The 24,523-nt window shown below is 42.4% G+C and overlaps 1 protein-coding gene and 1 long non-coding RNA gene across 6 annotated transcripts in view; one reads left to right on the top strand and one right to left on the bottom strand.

Moving 5' to 3' along the window:
- The first annotated feature begins 3,304 nt into the window (after nt 1-3,304).
- LOC136378410 (uncharacterized) lies at nt 3,305-15,247 on the top strand. The gene is made up of 3 exons (XR_010746610.1): nt 3,305-3,801; nt 6,725-6,862; nt 15,167-15,247. It is a non-coding gene; the product is annotated as an uncharacterized lncRNA (long non-coding RNA).
- Nucleotides 15,141-24,523, bottom strand: part of ERICH2 (glutamate rich 2) — a 39,857-nt gene continuing 30,474 nt past the window's right edge. For all 5 annotated transcript variants that reach the window (XM_066345310.1, XM_066345314.1, XM_066345313.1 and 2 more), the window contains 3 exons: nt 21,108-21,165; nt 16,567-16,638; nt 15,141-15,339 (listed from right to left, as the gene is read on the bottom strand). In XM_066345310.1, coding sequence (XP_066201407.1) covers nt 15,218-15,339; nt 16,567-16,638; nt 21,108-21,165 — 252 coding nt within the window. In that variant the 3' untranslated portion in view covers nt 15,141-15,217. The remainder of the gene's footprint in view (nt 15,340-16,566; nt 16,639-21,107; nt 21,166-24,523) is intronic.

Genomic DNA, 24,523 nt, shown 5'->3' with positions numbered 1-24,523 from the left:
GAAGAATTCTGCTTGGTTAGGCCCTTCTTCCTGCCTCTCCTTCCTCCACCCCCATATCTTCGAGAAGACAAAAGCAGTGTCTTTGCCTCAGTTTCTTTCTCGGTTCCACATATCTGCATGCCACCCCGCCACGCTAAAGCTCGCTCAGTGCCCCCCTGGCTTTCTACTCAGCCAGGGTTGTTGTAAAAGCCAAGGAGGTAGAGATGAGGGGAAACACTCAGACCCAGGGAGGAATCGCCATCTCCTTTTTTCTCATCCAGCTCAAGGTCTCCCCAGAGTACATCACTTGAGCACAGCTACCCAGTGCCACCGCAGAGGAAAGGGTCCCGTTTCGCACCCACTTTGCTCTCCCTCCTAGTGTCCACCTAGTGTCAACGAATCAGAGGCTTTGGCTGAAAATGTGATAAAGATTTATTTAAGAGTCTTAAGGTTTGCAAACCAGAAACACAATTAGGCAGTGCCCAGAGTGTTCCTGAGAAAAAAAGATAAGGCTGAGGGTTCTTATAGTAAAAATTCTTAAGAAAATTCAGTTTTGCATTCTTAGCCTCCGGATTGGTCCGAGAGGGTAATCCCCCAGATGACGGGGTGATCTGGATCATGGGTGTCAGGTGGTCTGGATAATGGGCGTCTGTTGGTCCGGATACTTGAACATTCTTTCCTTAGTTCTTCAGGAGTAATCAGAGGTTATCTGGAGGTCTGATGTATATCCACGCATTGAGGTAAGACCAGAAAGTTAAAAAGTTGCAGTTCCCAGGTTAAAATAATAGAATTGTTTCCTCTTGCCCCAACCTCCTGATTTTAGTAATTTAGCAGCTTGACTATAGTGACTCTCTTTTATTTCTTTATATTGTTCCTCACTGGCCTTTGTCCTCTTGGTGATGGGGAAAGAAGTAATTCTGATTGATCACGCCTGAAGGTTAATAACATGCATAAGCGCCGCTCTACCCACACGGGGAACCAGAGCACAGAGTAGTTACGGTGGGGTGTGTGCGTGTGTGTGTGTGTGTGTGTGTACATGTGTGTAAAAGCCCCCGCTTTTAAAGGATTCTCCGGTTGCAATATTTAAGCATATTTAATGAATTGTCTTCAGAAAGCCCCTCACCACAAAAAGGCGTTACGGAAAAGCTTCCACCAGAGGGCGCCAGGCGCCCAGAAACTGAGAGCCACTGAGCTAGCAGGGTCTTTCCTGATGCGCCAGAGCCAACACCTGGAGGGGCTGGTTGTGCTCTCCCGTCCCTTTCAAGCCGTCCTTCAGCTACCTTCGTCAGTAAATTATCTTCTCCTCTTTCTTCTATTTCAGCTTCTTTTTATTTAGGGCATAACAAAGTTGATCTTTGTGTATGCATGGATGACACTGGGTAACCTTTACTCATTTCTACGGTGATTATTTTTCCTGTTGCGGAGCAGCATGCAAAGGTTATTTATGGACACATCTGCGGCTTTGCTGGTCCACGCAAGGCCTGTCCCTCCTCTTTCACTGTCTTATCACTTTTGACCGCGACACAGTGGAAATGCAGAAAACCTTACAAGTCACGGAAAATTCCATGAGGGAGATGGTATATTCGCCCTGAAAAGAATATAGTCGGATCAGTAAGGGAGATCTTCACTCAGAGGTTTGAAATAATAGCGTTGCCCTTGATACTAAAGAAAATACTGTCGCCCTCTCTCCACCTTACCATAAAAGCTCGGGCACCTTTTAAAGACACAAAAGCATTCCGAACAGCAGGACTGGGGTAACCGCAGCTCCAAGCCAGAGTTTGGGATTGGGAATGGTGGGCGTGCCCACTCCGCGCAGGAAACGTTCCTTGGAAACGCGCACCGCGCAGCTTTCTCTGCCACCCTAGAAACGCACGGTTTACTCTCAGGTGAGGAATTCCACCCACTCTCCCTCCTCAAGCTTCCCTAAAAGAGATGGTTGTACCAATCATGGAGCCCAGTGCCACTGCTAAATTATGCAAGATGTGCCTGGCAAGGAGGCAGGAGAGAAGAAACAACCGCTGGCGTCTCTTGGGGTCCTGCTATCCTGGGAAGATGCCCGCTTGCCCTCTGTCTCCTCAACCTTCTCCCATAACCCAAGATCATCCTAATGGATGATTTGTTTACCTTCACCTGTGGCATCAGACTGAGAAATTTCCATCCACTCCCTCTTCTAACCCCGGTGTCCAAACCTCTCACCCCTAACGTTTTAGCCAAGAAAATTATCTCGTTGGGAAAAGAAATCTACAAGATTAGGCATCACAAATTAAAGCAGAGTTCGTCCAGCTGCGCGGACATTCCTCCCTTTCTCCTTTATGACAGGGAAAGAATAAGGGTTCATTCTTAATTTTAAAATGTTTAATTAAATACTAGAAAATAAACGAATATTTATTACCTGCAATGTGCCAGACACTGTTCTCATGGAGCTTACACTGTCCCCTCAACTTACATTACCCCTGCACTCAAGGAGTTGACATTTCAGTTGGGCGGGGAGAGTAAGAGACTTGGGGACTTTTATTTATTTTCCAATTATCTCTCATCCCAACCCAGAATTTTGGGCTCAGCAGAAATGGTAAAGAATCCAGACAGTTCCAGCACGTCGAGTTCGTAGGCAGGGCCCGGCTCTTTCAGGACCAAGGACAGCGCCCACCGTTGAATTCCCCAAGCTTCTCTCGGGTCTGCTTCACCTCCTGCTTGGGGCCCACGCGCCCAGCGGCCCCCGCCCGCCTCCCTCCTGCTTGGAGCCCACGCGCCCAGCGGCCCCCGCCCGCCTCCCTCCTGCTTAGAGCCCACGCGCCCAGCGGCCCCCGCCCGCCCCCCTCCCGGCGCTCGGGGCCCACGCGCCCGGCGGCCCCCACCCACCTCCCTCCCGGCGCCCGGCGGCCCCCGCCCGCCTCCCTCCTGCTTGGAGCCCACGCGCCCGGCGGCCCCCGCCCGCCTCCCTCCTGCTTGGAGCCCACGCGCCCGGCGGCCCCCACCCACCTCCCTCCCGGCGCTCGGGGCCCACGCGCCCGGCGGCCCCCGCCCGCCTCCCTCCTGCTTGGAGCCCACGCGCCCGGCGGCCCCCGCCCACCTCCCTCCTGCTTGGAGCCCACGCGCCCGGCGGCCCCCGCCCGCCTCCCTCCTGCTTGGAGCCCACGCGCCCGGCGGCCCCCGCCCGCCTCCCTCCTGGCGGTAACTGCGGTAGTTGGCGCCCTTGTTGGCGGCGGGGCGGCGGCGGTGGAGTATTTCGCCCCCCGTCCCTTCCCCATGAGAAACCGTACTGAGGGTGGTTGTGGCCGTCTTTTGGCTCTTCAGGACACTTGGAATCTGTATTTTTGTTTTTCACTCTTTTTATCTTTTATATCTCCCGGAGGCAGTGTGCCTTGGACAATGAGGAGTGGAAAATGATATCCTCTCTGGGGACACGAACTGGCAGGGAGGGGTAGCCCGGAAAAGGGTGGTATCCGCCCAGCTGTTTCGTTTCGATTTGATCTAAGGTTTCGAGCTTTGAAGAGACGGGAACGCGACGCCCAGAGGCAGACGGAGTCGGCGAGTGCGACCTCTCCGGACTCTTTCTCTGGGGTTTGCTAGCTTGCAGCCCTGGTTACTCGATCCTGTCCGCCAGCACAACCTTCCTGTAGGTCAGCGTGGGCGGTAACTTGGGAACACGACCCTTCGCCCACAACGCCCTTTCCTGGGGAGGTTTAAAGATACCCCGACCGGATTTGGAGCTGCTCCTTTCCGCAAAGGAGGAGTGGGTGGGAAGAGAGGAAGACGTGGAAGGGGCGCCCACACGGGTTGTAGGGGAGATTTTTGTGCGTAAAATATATGGTCCACATCAAGGTGAGTAAATAAAAAACGTCAGTCTTGGGTTTTTGTTGTTGTTTTGACGTATTTAACAAATTTAGCCTCGGGGAGGATAATTTTAGAGCCATGGTGTTGGCTCATTTTTAGCCGGCCGGCTTTTTAAGGTCTATTTTAAGTATCTAATTTATGACGAGAGAGAGAGAGAGAGAGAGAATATGAGAATGAATATGAATGGCAGTGCTCGTGGTTTAGACGTCTCCAGAGACCAGGGCGTTAACTTTACACTCGGCTTTTCTTAGGTAAGAACTGAGATCTATTTAGTGCGTTTGTGTACTTTACACAATTCCCCAAATCATTCCGGACTTTGTAGACCATAGCTAAATTGACATTCCTACCCCAACAAACCACACACTACAAGGGTTGTAAGGGTGGCGAGGGAGGCAGAATTTCAGCCAGACGGCTGGAAAGGACTCCTGATATTACATTTTCTCCTAGAGAACTGAATTGCTCAGATAGTAGTCAAATGGTCCTTTCGCCGTTGATATCCAGAAGATGAAAATAATCAATTAAAGAAATTAATCAAATTGGACAGAGTGATTAGGTTAAATCCTGTACAAACCTTAAAACCCTCAATTCTTGTTATTCCAAACAAAGGGACCACCAGGTGGCGATAGATTACAATTTCTGAGAAGAAACAAGGAGAGCCCTACCAGGGAATAGTTCTTCAAGGAAAACCACAGGTACTTTCCAGTTCGCAGTCCTCCCTGCCATATTTCACAAAGCAGGGCCCTTTGCTCTCTTTTTATAATGCTGAGAGATGAAGTCGGCAGTGGCCTGAAACACCCAGAGTTCTCTGTCCCTTCGGTGAAATCAGTAAAATGGATGTAGAGTATCCATTTCCCACAGAGCTGTCCCAAAGACAGATAGCCTTAAGAAGGGAACCCTTTGATATTAGGCAAGGTGTTTCACTGCAAAATGGAGACCCAGGAAGTAACAGATCTAGATTGCAATTCTGACAGCGCTTTTAGAATGTATCTATGTTTTCAGTTCTTAGTTGAACAAAAATTAAGGCAAATTTAGTACTTTCCTAAAGGAATGGGATGCAGGAAAGATGATTTCCCATAACATGCTTTTAGGGAAATGGATATTTTATCCATTTCTTTCAGTGTAAAAACTCAAACTATTTAAAATAACAGGTATTCCGTGTTCAGCCCTTGTTTCAGACTCAGAAGTATGTGATGACTGTGAAAGTTCTGAGTTAGTTGTGGAGAATCTGATAACCAACTTCTATTTCAGATAGGGCTCATGCCCTAATCCTGACCAGTTACTCAGGAGAGAAAACTGGAACCTTATAGGGAGGGGATTCTTCACCTTTGCTGCTCTAGCTCAGTCTCCTTCACAGAAGAACTCACATGTAAGCTCACTGGAATTTTACCACACAAGGTTCTCACCTGTGTCATCTGAAATCCTCACCACAGGTTTTCCCAGAGCAGTCAGTCATCTGGAGCTCATTCTGTCTTACTCAGCCCCAGGCTGAGGCCCTGTTCTCTTTGCTTCTGGGTGTGTCAGGGGTCCTTTTAGATCTGCATAACCTGAAATCTCAAGCAGTCCCTAAATACTCACTGGGGCTATAGCCACATTCTCTCAACTTCATAGGCAGGGATAAGCCACAGAAAGCAATAGAACATGGGGAGACCTGAAGTAAAATTTATTTTCTCTTCCCTAGATCAGTACTTCATACTTCACTCCTCCACCCTCCACCTGTTGATGGGCTTAGCCATGTGATTTGTTTTGGCCACCTGAATGGAGCTGAACTGCCAAACCATGAGTTTGGGAGTAATGTGTTAGGCATCATTTTGTGGCAGTAGTGGATGAATACACCAAGGTGGCCAGGGAGAACTGAGGTGGGACCGAGAGAAATGTCTTGGCACAGGGTGCCCAGGATTGCTTACTGTAAATTCAGTCTGGCCTAATGATTTGGGAGTAATGAGTTTGGGAGTAATGTGTTAGGCATCATTTTGTGGCAGTAGTGGATGAATACACCAAGGTGGCCAGGGAGAACTGAGGTGGGACCGAGAGAAATGTCTTGGCACAGGGTGTCCAGGATTGCTTACTGTAAATTCAGTCTGGCCTAATGGTGGCAGTGGTGGAGGGAAGCAGGGTGCACTAGAGACCTGTCTTTCTCTGTGGGTATGTTTCTCACTTCAAAACATGACTAACAGAAATGTTTATACTATAGAGGTGAGAAATAAATCTCATGGAAATGATGTGTTTATTGTATGAATTCTCATTTAACTATCACCTTTATTTTGCTGACGAGGAACCTGAAGTCCAGAGAGCTTTCAGTACTTCTTAGACCACACACTTAGTGGGGAGAGGGCTGCAAATTCTCCTTCAGTTCCAGTGCCCTGTACACTGCTCAGAGAGGCCTCCCAATCCTGTCACATAACCATTTCACCTTGGAAAATCACTTCCTCCCTCTAGACTCCCATAGTAGGAGAGGTAGTGTATCAGATGAGCCTGGATAAGGCTTCATTGACCTGAAATAATTTAGTAACAGTATTTTGTGACTCTTCTCATTAGGGAATCTTCTTATGTTGTGAATCCTAAGGACTCCTTCCAAGGACCTCTTAAGGACTTCCAGGCAGCTTATTATAGGAGGAAAAGCAAAAACTTTAAAGTCAGTCAGCCAAGTTCAAACCTCGATTCAACTTATCAGTTATTATTTACTGCTCTAAATTTTCTCATCTCTAGAATGGGGGCTAATATCTTTGTGGGCTTATTTGATGTCCATAAAACTCGGCAAGTCCAACTGTGCCTGGTTTATGGTGTTCAATAAATGTTAACTCCTGCTCCTGTTCCTCCCCCTCAGTTCAACGATTGTCATTTAAATTTCTCAATGGATGTATAAAGCTGAGCCTATCATGTGTTTGATTTTGTTGTCCATTTGTTTCAACAGAGCTTGATCATCCCCTGACATGGACTGGAGGCCCTCTTCTCTGATGAGTTAGAGGTTTTTCAATCCACAGAGGTTTTGATTCCAAAAAGAAAAAAACCTTCTGATGGGATATTCAGACTCATCTGAGAAGGAAGCCAGGTTTGTGACGAAATCCTCATTTGGCCCCAGTGATACTTGCTGGTTTTTGAACATTTGAGGCATGCTCCCATTGCAAGGATTTGGCAATTAACTGTTCCTCTGCTTGGGAAAAAGCTCTTCCTCCAAGTCAGGGGTCAAGAAACTTTTTGGCTGAGAGAGCCATGAACGCCATATATTTAAAAATGTAATTTTGTGAGAGCCATACAACGACCTGTGTACATTACTCATTATCCAATAAAAATTTATGTCCCGGAGGACAGCTGTGATTGGCTCCAGCCACCCGCAACCATGAACATGAGCGATAGGAAATGGATTGTAATACATGAGAATGTTTTATATTTTTAATATTATTTTTTTTTATTAAAGATTTGTCTGCGAGCCAGATGCAGCCATCAAGAGGCACATCTGGCTCGAGAGCCATAGGTTCCTGACACCTGCTCCAAGTATTCGCAAGATTAGCCCGTCCTTATTCTGGTCTTTGCACAAATGTTCAAAATTATTTTGTAGTGGGACCTTGCTTTATCATTCTATTTAAAATTGCAGTTTTCCCCCTTCCACAGTACTTTCTATCCCTTCTCTATTTTTTTAATACTACTTGACAAATTGTATATTTTACTTATTGTTTCCTTCTTCCCACTGAAATGTAAGTTCTATGAGGACAGAGATTTTTTTTTTCTAAGGTGAGAGGAAGGGAGATAGGCAGAATCCTGCATGCTCCCTGCCTGTGACCCACCCAGCAACCCCATCACGGGCCAATGCGTGAGTACCAACCTATTTCTAGCACTCGAGGTTGATGCACTCCAACTCCAACAGAGCTATCCTCAGCGCTTGGGGCTACATTCAAACCAATTGAGTGACTGGCTGTGGGAAGGGAAGAGGGAGAGAAAGGGGAGGGAAGCGGGGGTGGGGGAGAAGCAGGTGGTTGCTTCTCCTGTGTGCCTGGCCAGTAATTGAACCCGGATGTCCATATACCAGGCTGATGCTTTATCCACTGAGCCACCAGCCAGGGCCAGGATTTTTTTTTAAACCAAGGTATTCCCAGCATAGACTGGTTCCTGAAACACTATAACCACCTGAGCGTATTTTGCTGGTTTTCATTTTGTGCAGCTGAATAGACATATACAGTGGTCCCTCGTCTATTGAGGGGGTTAGGTTCCAGAACCCCCTGCGATAGGTGAAAATCTGTGAAGTAGCAACCTTATATTTACTTTATAATTTATATATATTTTAAGGCTTTATAAATCCTCCCCAAACTCTTATAAACCTTTCCCACACACTATTAACCTTTCCCACATTCTTATAAACACTTCCTATGCTCTTAAATTCTTTCTAAATAATTAGATAATAAATATATAAAAATACCTATATACTGCAAAATCCCAAAATAACAAAAAATCCGCAATACAAAATTAGATATATACAATTTAAAAATCCGCAATACAGTGAGACCGGGAGAAGTGAACCGGTTACGGCGAGGGACGACTGTATTCCTGCCTCTTCAGCTGGCCCCCTAGCAACTGGAGAATGAGTGTGGGCAGTCATTTTGTATCAGTTTCTTTTCTACCTCCCAATTCAGATAAGTTGAGAAGAAAATGCAGAGAAGGAAGAAGTCAGTCCCAATAAGTCACAGCCACCTAGGAGGCCTTGATTAGCCTAAAAGGGAGCAGCCAGTAACATGAGGAGTCAGACCATAGCTTTAACAGGTTGTAAAAGATTCCAATTTAGCAAGTTTTAGTTTGAGACATGTTTCTTAAAAGTATTCTTTTAATTCAGTTTAGTATATATGGTTTTTCATGTCTTTCCTCTTATTTTGTTTCATTGGAGGGTTTCAAGCTGAGAGGAGGTAGCGTCAGGGTGATGATGTCGTCTGCTGCTTTCAGTGTCCTGCCCACCTTTGGCTGAGTCCTCCCAACAGGAAGACTGACTGGTGCCTGTTCTGATGGGATAGATTTTCCTCCTGACACACTGGTCAGGGAGCTGAAATTTATCATCTCCACAGAATAATCATTTTCAAATAATGTTTTCTATGGAAAGACATTTAGAATCTTACTGGAGATGAAGATACTTAGACACCTCAGGGCATGAAACACCAAAAACTTTGTTTCAGAAGAGGAAGCGAGCTAAAGTATTTAAAAAGGGCAGAAGAAACTCGTGAAAGTTACCCAACTATTAAAATTAATATGGATAACATCCCATACCATATTCATGTGTGGTTACCTAGAAAACATGATGAGAGTGAAGATTTTTCAAACGAGCTCTATATATTGGTTACCTGTGTAGCTGTCACCACTTTCAAAAATCTAGTCAGTCAATGTGGATGAGAACTGAACACTGATTGTCAAAGTTATAAAGCCATAAAACAAAACCAGAAACAAATGAAGACCTAGATTTCAATCTGCCAATTTCCAGGCATATGATCTTTAGAAAGTTACTCTCAGTCTCCGGGCCTCCATTTCTTCATGTAAACAGAGATGATAATGTCTGTCCTACACCACTGTTGTGAATAAAACATTACAATACGGAATGCTTAGTACAATGCCTAACACACAGTAGCCTATCAGTATGTATAATTATCATCCTTCCTAAACATGCTCATCATAAACATTTAAAATAAGACTCCTTGGGCCCATGTCCTCCAATACTTCATCTTTTTCCTTTCCTTCAGAGCCAAACATTTTATTATTGATTTTTTTTTTTTTAGAGAGACAGAGAGAGAGAGTCAGAGAGAGGGACAGATAGGGACAGACAGGAATGGAGAGAGATGAGAAGCATTAATCATCAGTTTTTCCTTGCGATACCTTAGTTGTTCATTGATTGCTTTCTCATATGTGCCTTGACCGTGGGCCTTCAGCAGACCGAATAAACCCTTGCTCAAGTCAGCAACCTTGGGTCCAAGCTGGTGAGCTTTGCTCAAACCAGATGAGCCTGTGCTAATGAGCCTGTGCTCAAGCTGGCTACCTTGGGGTCTCGAACCTGGGTCCTCCGCATCCCAGTCCGATGCTCTATCCACTGCGCCACTGCCTGGTCAGGCCATAGCCAAACTCTTTATTCTCCTTTTCCTCACCTTAAATGCATTCCAACTCACTAATATATGGTGCTCCCACAAGTGGTTCTGCTCTCCCTAATGTCACCAACCCCCTCTTTGGTTTTTTTGTTTGTTTTTCATTTTGAGAGACAGAGAAAGGGAGAGTGAGAAGCATCACCTAATAGTTGCTTCAGTTTAGTTGTTCATTGATTGTGTCTTACATGTATGTGCCTTGACTGGGGGGCTCCAGCTAAGCCAGTGTTGCTGAAGCCAGTGACCTTGGGCTTCAAGTCAGTGACCTTGGGATCATGGTGATGATCCGGAGCTCAAGCCAGCGACCCTGTGCTCAAGCTGGCTTGCCCGTGCTCAAACCAGTGACCTTGGAGTTTCCAAACGGAGACCTCAGTGTCCTGTGTCAGCGCTCTATCCACTGCGCCACCACTAGTCAGGCACCAACCACCTCTTTGTTGCTATCCAATCACCCTTTTTAGTTCTTACTTGTCTTCTCTATAACTTTTGGCAAGGAAGATCTTTCTAGACCTTGAAACTCTTTTCTGGGTTTCTGTGGTATACTCATTATCAGGAGGCTTTTAGCACCAATTAAAAGAAACCTCAATCCAAACCGGTTTAGACAATAATAAAGTTATTTCAAAAAAGAGTAAAGCTCAAACAGAGGGCTTCCAGGGCAGTTGATTCCATGGTAGAACATCCCCAGCAACTTGGGTTCTCTTTGTTTTGCTACCCACAGCATCAGCTTCATCCTGAGATCAGTCCCTCTCATGACCATCAAATGCCTGCCAGCAGAAAGTGAGGCAGCACGCTTCCTGGCTCCTAACCGCCGGAATGGAGCAGGCTCTCCTCCCAGTCATGAAACAAGCTCCTTCGTTTGATTAGGCCAGCATCAGTCACATGTCCACCTCTGGAACAGTCACCAGAGAAATGCCATGTACCAGTTGGCTGAGGGTGTCTTCCTGAACCCCAAGGCTATGTGTGTGGGGAGTGAATATCTGAACAAAATCAGGGTTCTCTTAGCCAAGGGGAAGGATGGATGCTGAGTAGACAACCAAAGGTACCCACTATGTTTGCTTTCCTGGCTGTTCTCAGTCTCCTTTGTGAGTTTTTCTTTCTTGGACTACCACTTAAATGTTGTTCATTATTTAAGATAATTCTAAGTCCTCTTCTATTAAAACCACACTTCCTCTGTGGGACACCACTGACTTATCTTTGATTACTATCAAAGAAGTATCTCTGTTATGTGCTCCTTGAGTCTAAATCAGGGGTCCCCAAACTACAGCCCGTGGGCTGCATGCGGCCCCCTGAGGCCATTTATCTGGCCCCCGCTGCACTTCCGGAAGGAGCACCTCTTTCATTGGTGGTCAGTGAGAGGAGCACATTGATCATCTCATTAGCCAAAAGCAGGCCCACAGTTCCCATTAAAATACTGGTCAGTTTGTTGATTTAAATTTACTTGTTCTTTATTTTAAATATTGTATTTGTTCCCGTTTTGTTTTTTTACTTTAAAATAAGATATGTGCAGTGTGCATAGGGATTTGTTCATATGTTTTTTTATAGTCCGGCCCTCCAATGGTCTGAGGGACAGTGAATTGGCCCCCTGTGTAAAAAGTTTGGGGACCCCTGGTCTAAATGATGACTCCTAATTACGATGTATATCTCTAGTCAAAGTACTTCTTCTAAGTGCCATACCACGAATTCCAAAAAAACTAACATCTAATACTTCCTGTGGTAGGCAGAATAAAGCCCCCTCCAAAAAAAGATTATCTATGTCCTAATCCCCAGATTCTGTAAACATGTTAGGTTACATGGCAAAGGGCAATTAAGGTTACAGATGGAATTAAGGTTGCTAATCAGAGGAAGATTATCCTGGATTATCCAGATGGGCCCAAAGTAACTACAAGTATCTTTAAAAGTGGAGGAGGGAGGCTGAGTGTTAGATTAGAGCTAAACTGTTTCATAATATTGCTGTCTTCACATCCATCGTGTGTGGCTGAGTGGCCTAGAGGGGCCTTGAACTGACACTAGCCTCTCCCTCACCTGCATGGCCGAGACAGCAGCCCAAGTGCTAGATAAAAGAGTAACATGTAAGTCCCTCACAGGAGTTTCTAACGCCCCTGGTGATAAACAGTCTCTCATGCTTCTCAACTATTTCCTTTGTGCACTCCGTTGGATAAAACTTTCATGGGGCTCAGGAAACTCTTATCTTTTTGGTTTGAATTGACAAATCTGGCCTTAGTCTAGGAACCCCAAAAGCATTCCACCCACAGACCCTAATAAAGACACGTACCCCTGGGTCCTGCTACTTACTCTCTGCATGCACCTTGATCTCCCCAGACTTTACTCGTCCAGGACCTGAGGAATAACTTTCCTATTTCACTTTCCCTTGTGCTCTTTGTTGAACCCTGGCTTAACACCCCAGGGTCCTACTTAAATGTTAATTTAACAAAAATCACAAGGTAGGGGAGAGAGAATGCAGTGTGAGAATGTCTCAGTCAGACATTGCTGGTTTTGAAAATGGAGGAATGGTGCCATGAAACAAGGAATGTAGGCAGGCTCTCAGAGCTGGGAAAGGCAAGGAAGCCGATCTCTCCTGGAGCCTCCAGAAGGATGCAGTCTCGCTGACGCTTTGGTTTTGGCTGAGTGAGACCCATTTTTAATTTCTAACCTCTGGAATTGTAAGATAATACATTTGTGTTCCGTTAAGCAGTGGCTTGACAGCCTCCCACTCCACGTGTGTGCACGCACGCACACACACACACACAAAGTTTCACAAAACTGCAATTCCCATATTCGTATGTAGTGTGAGCTGTTTTCTATTCTTTGTAATTTAATTTTTTAAAAAGCCCAGTTCCTTGTGACTCACTAGAATGATTTCATAACTGACCAATGAATCATAACCCTGTAGTGCAAGAAAATATTCAAGAAAACCTGGCTACTAGAATGCTCTTTCTAAAATACAATCATTATTTTCCTTAAACGCCTTCAATGGCCTCCCACTATTCTAAGGATCAAGTTCAAACTTAACACAGCTTATACGATCCTCCATCATCTGTCTTTTATTACTATTGCTTCATCTGTAACTGCTTCATTTTCATTTTGCAATCCAACCTTTCCTACTTAATTTCTGGACTCAGAATGAGTCTAGTGTGATATTAGAACACTTTTCACACTGTCTTGCAGCTAATTCTGCCTTCTTAGCTTAGAGGCCCACTTCCCTCTAACGTTTTCCCTGGATGCCTGGCCTGGGTCAGGTGCCCCTCCTATGAGCTGTCTTAGCGCACTGGACTTCCTCAATGGCAGTGGTTAGCACCCTGTATTTCCATCACAACGGTGCTATTTAAGAGCGCTATTTAAATGCTACATATGGGTTTTGTTCCCCGTAGTGTACCTGGTAGGCCTTCAGTGAGTATTTATTGAATAAATAACTGAAACTATTTTAGTGGGTTCCCATCTTAAGTCTATTGAGTGGACATTCTCACACATTCCCATGTTGTAGGATATTTGGTTCTTTCACAGCATTGTAACATGTTATAAAATTTCAAAGAAGGCAGGGCTGGAACACTGAACAGTTTCTGGAGTTTAGCTATGTGTAAAGCAGCAGTAACACTGGGTTCAAGATTCACAAGATCTCTCATACGGAGATATAACCTAGCATCTCTAAGTCTTAATTTCCTTGTCTGAATTCCAGTACTCAGTTAACATTTGCCACTGAATATCCCTGAGCATTTCAAAATCAAATCGTGTAACTCACAGGGATAACAACAACATGCTCTTAGAACTACTGTGAGAAGCCAGTGGGTTAAATCATACCACCATACTTTGCAGATTATTTTTTAGCTATTATTACTACATACAGATGCGCATGCCTAAGTCAGGTTATGCCAACACCCTGAATTACATTGATGAAGGAGAGCAAGTACAATAGGATGAAGAAGAGGAAGAGAAGGGTATGCTTATCCAGTATGAGCAAACCTCATCAATTCCTAGATTTAGCTATCACACAGTCTATAGTGTTTTGGCTTTTTAATTAGAGTTTCTTCATCAGAACTTTCCTGTTCCTTTAAAATTAAAATCTCATTAGTGTAATTAATTTAGTCAGCAATATCAGTTGTAGGGTATTTTATGGGCCTCTTGGTGGGGGAGGGGGTCCCTCCACACCCAGGTAAACATCAGCAGATTACATATGGTGGCTTTGATGTGGTGGGGAGAAATAACGACTCCTCCACAAAGAAAGAGAATAGCCACTCATGAGGTCTATGTCAGCCAGACCTCCAATGCTCTCTGACTACGTAAGTAACTAGAGGATTATTTATACCTGTTTCCATTTCTCTCAGTCACTCCTGTAAAATGGCGCAGAATTTCTTCCTCTAAATGTTAGCCGACTACAACACACCCAAAGAATAAACTATGCTGCAAACATTTTGGATATCACATAATACTGTGCTGTGTATAATTTTTATAAGAATAAAAATTCAAAATGCCTACCACAAATCAGATTGGTACATTGAATAACCATTACTTAGGATTATTTCTGTCACTTTTACCTCCGTTACCTTACAACCTATTTCGAAAGTGGCAGAAATTAAGTCAGGAAAATAATGTAGATTAATGTATCAAAGGTGTAATAAAGTTGGGTAAATGTTTCATGAAATAATGTAAACATTCCATTAATTTTCACTTCATTCAGTCGGTATATACCTCCCATTACTGGCCAGGCACTTGTGCAGCTGCTAGGGATATAGGGTGCAAAAGACAAAGCCCTACTTCAGGGAGGTTACAGAAGATAAAAAGAGCAAGGGAGAAGATAAAAAGAAAAGTAATTAAATAAGAATGTCAGATACTAATATATGCTATAAAGAACATAAAACAAATGATACAAAAGTACTTGAAGAGGTGGTCATGGAGGGACTGAGTAAGGATTCTGGAGCTATAATGTCCATGTACAAATCCAGGCCCTACCACTCAATAGGTATATGATGCTGAACAAACCACCCATCCTCTCTGTGACTCAGTTTTCTCATCTGTTAAACGGGTACAGTAGTAGTACTTACCCATGGGTTTGTTGGATTAAGTACCGTGTGTAGACTAGTACCTGGCACATAGTGGAATGTGTTTTCAAATACTGTTTTTCTCTCTGAGTAACTCACATTGAGCGAAGACCTAAATATTAGGAAGGAGTTCAAACTAATATGGGTAAATTGAAATAACTCTGTACCAACAAGAAGAATTAGACTAAAATGCAGTTCTCTTCATTGTATTTCCAGGTTACAGAGCAGGAAAAGCCTGTGAAGGTTAAACCGTAGTAGCGCCCATCATCACCCGTCTTCACATCCATCAGAGCTTTCTTCACTTAGCTCCTCACTGCTCTCTCCTTCACTTCCGCCACTGCTGTCTTCTTCACTGTCTTGATCATCTTTCTCACGATGTCGAGCTTTCTCTGTCACAGAAGGGAAGAGAATTGCTTGATATGTTCCTTTATATTTGCACTCTTTGAAAAACTAATTCACCTTGCTTCTCCCTCCACCGAAAAATACATATTTTTTGAACATGAGAACTGAGCTGAATTTTGTTAACTGTATGTAGGGTTAAAGCAGTAGTATAAATAAGAATATATTCTTACTGGCATAATGATGTTTGTGGATTTAAGTAAATTTTAAAATGGATCTATAAAATATTTTTATTGTTGTGAATGTAATTCTTAAATAAAAAAGTGAATTCTTAAATAGAATAGGATACTGAGGGTACTGACTTTTCTTGGAATTGTGGGATAGTATCTTTAATACAGGGGGTAATTAGCATGTTCTGTTCCCTCTGACGTCTGGGGCACCATGCCTGTGCCCAGGAAGCCTGCTTTGTTTGGGCAGTTACACCCCACAGAGAAAAGGAAGTCATCTTGAGCACCCACAAAGGACAAGCTAGTTTCATTAAACCATCCAAGCTCTGGCTGGTTGGCTCAGTGGTAGAGTGTTGGCCTGGCATGTGGATGTCCCAGGTTTGATTCCCAGTCAAGGCACACAAGAGAAGTGACCTTCTGCTTCTCCACCTCTCCCCCTCCTCTTTCTCTCTCTTCTTTTCCCACAGCCATGGCTCGATTGGTTTGAGTGCATCGGCCCTGGGTGCTGAGGATGGCGTCATGGAGCCTCTGCCTCAGGAGCTAAAAAGAGCTCGGTTGTGAGCATGGCCCCAGAAGGGCAGAGCATCGACCCCAAATGGGGGTTGCCAGGTGGATACCGGTTGGGGTGCATGTGGGAGTCTGTCCCTCTATCTCTTCTCCTCTCAATTGGAAAAAGAAGGGGGAAAAACCATCTAAGTCAACCATTTAACCTTTTCTTAACCACTTCCTAAGGATATACTTTGCCAGTCTCCTGGGGTAATGGGTTTTTTAATTTTTTTTTAATTTATTCATTTTTTTTTAGAGAGGACAGGGAGAGACAGAGGGAGAAAGAGAGGAGAGACAGAGAGAGAGAAGGGGGGAGGAGCTGGAAGCATCAACTCCCATATGTGCCTTGACCAGGCAAGCCCAGGGCTTCGAACCGGCGACCTCAGCATTTCCAGGTCGACGCTTTATCCACTGCGCCACCACAGGTCAGGCCGGTAATGGGTTTTTAAATAGTGCTTGCTCATAGTTCTATGAGAAAGAAGGAATTTCAATGTTTAAATTTACCCATCAGCAACATTTCTTCAATAAGTGAGAAAAACTCCTTGGCCTCAGGATTTTCTGGTTCGTATATTAAGACTGAAAATGGACAACAGAACGTGTGTTATTAATGTGTTTCAGCAAACAGGCTCCTTAGAATGAGATAGAAACTGTCAATCAGAGTAAGTGAAAATGCACAAAGCAATAAACAGCAACAATTATACCATGGGTATATCTAAGTGCAAATAGAGAAAATGCTCTACTTATCGTAGGTGCTTTGTAAGAGAAATAATTTTCATTCTATTTTCTATCACCTGTTCAAAGAATCAGCCTCTGTCTCTATAAGGCTTCCCTCATAGATCTGAAACCAAGGTGTTTCATGACTGTAACTATCCCACAAACAAGACACAAATCCTGCAAAATATAGAGACTTCACTAATAAGAATGTGGGCCTAGAGTCTGTTAATCCCTCTTCTCATCTCACCTTCTCAAAGTCTACACGACATCCTTTACTAAGGCTTCATCTGAACACAAAGGAACAGATTTCCAGGTTTTTGGGTGGTTTTTTTTTTTTTTTTTTTTAGTGCTAGCTCTTCCCAGGCAGAGATGCTATTTTAAAAAACTCATCTTTCAAATAGGAAAACTGGTTTCTTATTTTTCTTCATCTTTAAAACTTTTATCCTAGTTTACACCCTAGTCATCACCTATTTAATGGCATTCTCCCCTCTTGATCAGACCCACTGTTTTTAGCACTTATTCCTTTTGTTGATCCGTTATGTAAATATGTCATCTTCCCTTTAGAGCAGTGGTCCCCAGCCTGTTTTGGGCCACGAACCAGTTTAATGCCAGAAAATATTTTCATGGATTGGCCTTTAGGGTGGGATGGATAAATGCACAAAATAAAATTATGCGACCGGCGTAAAAACTGTGGTATTTTAAAATATAATTGTCGAACTTACGAGACAAGAGTCAAGAGTGAGTCTTAGACGGATGTAACAGGGAATCTGGTCATTTTTAAAAAAATAAAACATCGTTCCGACTTAAATATAAATAAAACGGAAATAATGTAAGTTATTTATTCTTTCTCTGCGGACTGGTACCAAATGGCCCACGGACCAGTACCGATCCGCAGCCTGGGGGTTGGGAACCACTGCTTTAGAGCATACCAGTATATTGTGTGTATGAGTGTGTGTGTGTCAGAGAGAGGGACAAACAGGAAGGGAGAGAGATGAGAAGCATCAATTATTCCTTGTGGCATCTTAGTTCATTGATTATTTTTTCATATGTGCCTTGACCAGGGGGCTACAGCAGAGTGAGTGACCCCTTGCTCAAGCCAGCAACCTTGGGCTTCAAGCCAGTGACCTTTGGGCTCAAGCCAGCAACCATGGATTCATGTCTATGATCTCACGCTCATGCCAGTGACCCCATGCTCAAGCTGGTGAGCCTGCACTCAAGCCAGATGAGCCACCGCCTGGTCAGGCCCAACAGAGTTTTTTAAGGCTTATTGTTACCAATGCCCTAGAAGTCAGAACAATTTATGCCTCTGTCTGAGAGTTTTCTAGACTATTTTATTTTTCAGCTCTCTCTCTAATCCTCTTCCTACCTACCTTGAGAAGCATTCATAATTCTGCATCACCTATTTAATGTGTGACTCCTGCACAGCATCTTGATGGCCCCCAGGGGGCACTGAAGCATCAAGTGTGCTACTGGCCTGGGTAAGAATAGGGAGAACTGTGGATGGTTCAACTAGGCCAGCCCACATGGCTTTCATCCTGTTAAACCAAACCAGTATCTTTATTTCCTAATCCATTACCATAACATCTACCATTAGTGTGTGTTAGTATACTGTGTACCTTGCTCACAAACTGAGTTTAAGGATCCTTTAAATATATATTTATACAGCTTTTAAGGATTCTAATAAAAGTAACTTCTTATATTTTAACGGATTAAAATATGCTTATCATTAGCACTCTAAATCTCTCTCTGAGGCTAAGCCTCTTTCTAGAGCAGGGTTTCTCCAACTTGCTCGAGATACTAGTTTCTAAGATGTTAATACATACTTGATAAACTAAATTAAATGATTTCTGCCCAGCTCCCAGCACAAAGTGTGTGATACAGATATCTATATTTGTTGGAAGGAAGGAAGGATAGGAGTGAGTTTTTAAAGGGATATAACCCCATTAACATATATCAATTTGGACTTCTTTTTTAATCCCCATTGACTTGACACTTAATGGGTGTCCATCCACTGGTGCGAGTTAGATCAGTAGCATTTTATTGAGCACCTGCTAGTTATGTAGCACAATGCAGGGCTAACAGCCCAAACTGACTGGTGTGGTGATACCAGTGCAAATATTTTGTAAGTTTCAGACACAGGCTTTCTAAAACTGATGGTGAATACTGAAATGTGATATATAAATTACCGCATGAGTAGGCTCCATAAGAAACTCAGAGAAGTGGGAGCTAGAGCTACAGTCACTCACTTCTACACCAGCCCTCACAGAGAAAAAAGTGCTGCGGGAGAAGGCAGCTTCGGTTCCAGGCCTGGCTATGTCATGGGCTCTCTGAGGGGGCTGACAAAGCTGCTTACCCTCTCTCTGCTTAAGTCTTGTTATTTATGAAAATAGAAGATTAGACATGATTCTCTCTAAGGAGTTCTTCCAATTAGAAATTCTATGTATGTGGGCCACCACAAATAAATTTGGTCAAAATATTTTATTCAATGGCTTTACGGTCAAAAGTACAAAGCATGTCCCTGGCTGGATATCTCAGTTGGTTAGAGCATGGTCCCAAAGCACAGAGGTTGCCGGTTTGATTCCCAGTCAGGGCACATACTGGAACAGATGGATGTTTCTGTCTCTCTCTCACTCTCTTTCTCTCTCTAAAGTCAATAAAATAAAAACATTACAATTTTTTTTTAACAAGTACAAAACATGGTTTATTATTTTGGATATAAAATAGGTAGTGTTAAAGCATTCAAGAAACTCATTTTAAAAATTAGCCAACGATTTCAGAAGTACTGGATCCATAGTGGGGACTTTGTGAGAGAATACTCTCACAATCCCTATACTACACATTCACTTCAAAGACTTTTATGATGAGAGCCAAGTCTAACACCAGTTAATATTTTGAGTCCTATTATCAATAAAATTTATTGGAGAGTTGCCATTTCACTTTTAAGATAACAATGGCAAATGTATTAGAGAAAAAGATGGGCAAAATAGGTGAAAACATTGCAGATGTCAACAGAGAGCTAGAATCTTTCGGAATTGTTAAATGAACTTCCTAAAATTGGAAAATACAATCCTTGAAATTAAGAACTCAATGGATAGTTTTACAGGGGACTGGACACAGCAGAAGATAGGATGAGTTAACTCAAGGAAAGGTCAATAGAAGATATCCAAACTGAAGCAGAGAAATAAAAAGAAAATTAAAAAAGAAACGAAGCTAAATAAAAAATACATGTGGGACACCATAAAAGAGTCTAATTTATGTGTAACTGAAGATTCAGAAAGAAAAAATGAGAAAGATAATAGGGCAGAAGTGATATCTGAAAAAGTAATGGCCAAGAATTTTTCAAAGTTGATGAAAATATCAACTACAGAACTAAGAAACTCAGCAAATCTTTCAAACAACTTCTTGTATAAAGACGAAACCACAACTATTTTGAACATCAAGTCAAACCGCTAAAAACCAAAGCCAGAAAGAAAAAGAAAGTATCATATTCTGCTCAAAAGTGTCCAACAGTTTCCCACTCAGAGAAAAAGTGAAGACCCTTAAATTGTGAAAAGCTGCTATGCTATCTGTACAACCCCCAACTCATGACCTCTGTGACCTCATTTCCTAGCACCCTTCCTCTCGCTCATTCTACTGCAGCTACACTGTCCTCCTTGTTGGTCAGGCACACTCACATCTCAGCACATTGCTCTTAGTCCTGCCTGGAACTCACAGCTTCCAGATACCCATGTGACTAGTTCCCCAACTTCCAGTCTTTGCTCAAGTCTTTCAATGATGCCATCCAGGACCATCCTATTTGAAACTGCTTTGCCTCCTCCCAGTCCTTTCTATGCCTTCTTCCCTACTCTATTATTCTAGATAGCACCTACCACTCTTTCTTTATACGTGAGTTTATTATCTAACTCTAGATATAAATGTGGGGTCATTATTTGTCTTGCTGACTGCTGTATTTCCAGTGCCTAGAACAGTGCCTGACACATGTAGGCACTCAAAATATTTGTGGAATAATTGCATGTTAAGCACGGTTTGCTGTATTACTTGCTACTTCTTTGAAACTAAAAGCATAAAGTACTTACCTATTATCATAAAGGTAAGGATTTTGACCTACCTTCAAAGTAATTAGTGATAATTAATTAGTCTCTTTTGCTTTATCTCAAAGTTAGTCTAGAAGCCTAATTTGTACTTATATTAATCACCCTAATTTATTGTCAAAGAATCACTGAGACATTACCAGGAAATTTCCTGGACTTAGGATAATCAAGCCATCTTCTATATTACGGAATGTATTCAGAAACAAAGAGAAGTTGGAAAACAATGTATTTTGTACTTACTCATCTGACATAATTTTCTAGCCAAATGGTAGTCTTGGCCCATTTCTGCTTTCAGGAACTGGAAAACAGGAAATTCTTCAGATATATAGTTTCAGAGAGAATTTAAATGTTAATTATAAACACCCTAAAAAGTATTCTCTAATGATTAACTATTTTACTTTTAACATTACACATTTTCCAGAGCTGAGTCTATAATCAGTCAATCAATTAAAAATATCTAAGGAGCTGACCAGGCGGTGGCACAGTGGATAGAGCGTCGGACTGGGATGCAGAAGACCCAGGTTCGAGACCCCTAGGTTGCCAGCTTGAGCGCGGGCTCATCTGGTTTGAGTAAAAAGCTCACTGGCTTGAGCCCAAGGTCGCTGGCTCAGCAAGGGGTTACTCGGTCTGCTGGGGTTACTCGGTCTGCTGAAGGCCGGCGGTCAAGGCATATATGAGAAAGCAATCAGTGAACAACTAAGGTGTTGCAATGCTCAATGAAAAACTAATGACTGATACTTCTCATCTCTCCGTTCCTGCCCCTGTCTATCCCTCTCTCTGACTCTCTCTCTGTCTCTGTAAAATAAATAAATAAATAAATAAAGTACACTCTTTAAAAAAAAATATCTAAGGACTTCTCATGTCAAGGCAACACATATAGAATAAGTATGATACCTCCACTTCGCTGCAGCGCACTATACACATATTACTGAACTGAGAATACATAGGTTGATCCAACTGTCAGAGATAGTGAAGACATTAAACACTTTAATATCCTCTTGGTTCAGATGCAGCTTTTATTTGTGAACTTAGTCCATAATTACATGGTAATACTTAGTAAAACAATGTAGATTTAAAGTTATGTATATTCACTATTTTCTAGTATTAATCTCATTTTTTTTACTATTTTTACTATTTTTATTAGAGTATATTTTTCTTGTTACAGAGTAATACATATCTGTATATGTAAAAAATTTAAAAGCTAGGCTCTGGCCGGTTGGCTCAGTAGTAGAGCATCGGCCTGGCGTGCAGGAGTCCCGGGTTCAATTCCCGGCCAGGGCACACAGGAGAAGCGCCCATCCGCTTCTCCACCCCTCCCCCTCTCCTTCCTCTCTGTCTCTCTCTTCCCCTCCCGCAGCCAAGGCTCCATTAGAGCAAAAGTTGGCCCGGATGCTGAGGATGGTTCTGTGGCCTCTGCCTCAGGCGCTAGAGTGGCTCTGGTTGCAACAGAGCGACGCCCCAGATGGGCAGAGCATCGCCCCCTGGTGGGCAGAGCGTCGCCCCTGGTGGGCGTGATGGGTGGATCCCGGTCGGGCGCATGCAGGAGTCTGACTGCCTCCCCGTTTCCAACTTCAGAAAAATAAAAAAAAAAATAAAAAAAAATTAAAAAAAAAATTAAAAGCTAAGTAAATACATTCTGCCCCAATTTAAAAACCTCTAGCCTAACCAGGCGGTGACACAGTGGATAGAGCATCAGACTGGGATGTGGAGGACCCAGATTCAAGACCCCGAGGTAGCCAGCCTGAGTGTGGGCTCATCTGGTTTGAGCAAAGCTCACCAGCTTGAGCCCAAGGTCACTGGCTTGAGCAAGGGGTTACTCGGGTCTGCTGAAGGCTCACGGTCAAGGCACATATGAGAAAGCAATCAATGAACAACTAAGGAGCTGCAATGAAGAATTGATGTTTCTCATCTCTCTCTCTTCCTGTCTGTCCCTCTCTCTGACTCTCTCTGTTTCTGCCACAAAAAATAAATAAATAAAAAGCCTCTATATTTCTATCATCCAGAAATGTTTATTGTTATATATTCTTGTTTATTGTTTCCATAAATGAGTACATATTTACAACATCTAGAATTGTTTAAGTTTTTTAAAATAAATCATATTCATGTTCACATATCATGATCATTTCCTTCCATGTAATTATTCTTATATATGTTTTATTTACTTAGGCTGCAATTTACCAAAGTAATATTTTATTAGTAGTTATTTAAACTGCTTCCATTAAAAAAACCAGCCTGTACTTAGATTATTGTTCTTGCTTGTATGTTACATACTCTGAACCATATGTAGATACACTATGTTTCCTCTCTAAGAGATATAAGCATTGAGTGATATATATATATATATATATATATATATATATATATATAAAAACAAACAAAACAAAAACTACTTTTCACACATTTTTAGATATTTGATAAATACCCAGGTACCATTTTAAGAAGTAGTTCTCTACCAGTTTTCTAAGTTTCTCCCGTGGGTATTAGATTACTTAATTTTTCTAATGTAAATAGCACTCTTCTAGAGATTTTTCTATAAATAATTTCATCACAATTCTCACTTATTTACATATCAATAATTCTTTTATATTCTAAAGATCTCTACTTGTCTAAGGTTAAGACATACTATTCATTTTTATTCCTATTTGTTGTTTTCTTCCATTTTAATTATGATATCTAGTATTTGACCTACGTCATTATTTCCAAATATCTAGCTCTTAAATTGATATATTAATTTGGTTTTTACTTTGAATTATTATGTTATTTCTTTTTTTTTGTACTTTTACTTATGTTTATTTTGTTCCTTTTCTAGTTTTTGGCATTAATATTTAGTTCATTTACTGTCATTTTTTCTTGAATCATCATCAAAGCATCTTAAACTTTAAGCACTTTTTACATTTTTAATATTTAGTGTTATGGTGATCACTATTTTCTAAGTAAGTTATAAGTTTAGATTTTTATTTTTAAATCATATGTCACTTAGAAGACTATCTTTTAGTTGAGTAGTCAAGACTATCTTTTTTTAAGGTTTTATTATTGCACTTATTTTTATTATGTTTATATTTTTTAAATCTTTATGGAATATTTAAATATACACAGTAGAGAAAATTATAAAAGAAATACATGCTCCCAATTCTCACCTTCAAGAATAAATATTTTACCAATCTGGTTTTATCAATATCACCCTATACTCTTTTTTCCCCTCTGCCTAGACTATTTAAAAGTGGTCTATAGTTATCACATCATTTCACTTTAAATTAAAAACCCAATCACATTATCACTATCACACCTAACAATATTAACAAGAAGTTCTTTTTTTTTTTTTTAATGAGAGAGTGTGAGAGAGCGAGAGAGAAACAGAAAGGGACAGACAAGGACAGACAGCTAGGAAGGGAGAGAGATGAGAAGCATCAACTCATAGTTGTGGCACTTTTAGTTCATTGATTGTTTTCTCATATGTGCCTTGACTGGGGGGCTCCAGCTGAGCCAGTGACCCCTTCCTCAAGCCAGCGACCTTCGGCTTCAAGCCAGCAACCTTTGGGTTCAAGCCAGTGACCATGGGGTCATGTCTATGATCCCACACTTAAGCTGGTGACCCCGTGCTCAAGCTGGTGAGCTATACTCAAGCCAGATGAGCCTGAGCTCAAGCCGGCAACCTT

This window comes from Saccopteryx leptura, chromosome 7 (assembly GCF_036850995.1).
Source record: "Saccopteryx leptura isolate mSacLep1 chromosome 7, mSacLep1_pri_phased_curated, whole genome shotgun sequence".
Lineage (NCBI taxonomy): Eukaryota > Metazoa > Chordata > Mammalia > Chiroptera > Emballonuridae > Saccopteryx > Saccopteryx leptura.
Note: the sequence above shows the minus strand (reverse complement) of the source record. Positions and strands in the feature narration are given on the sequence as shown.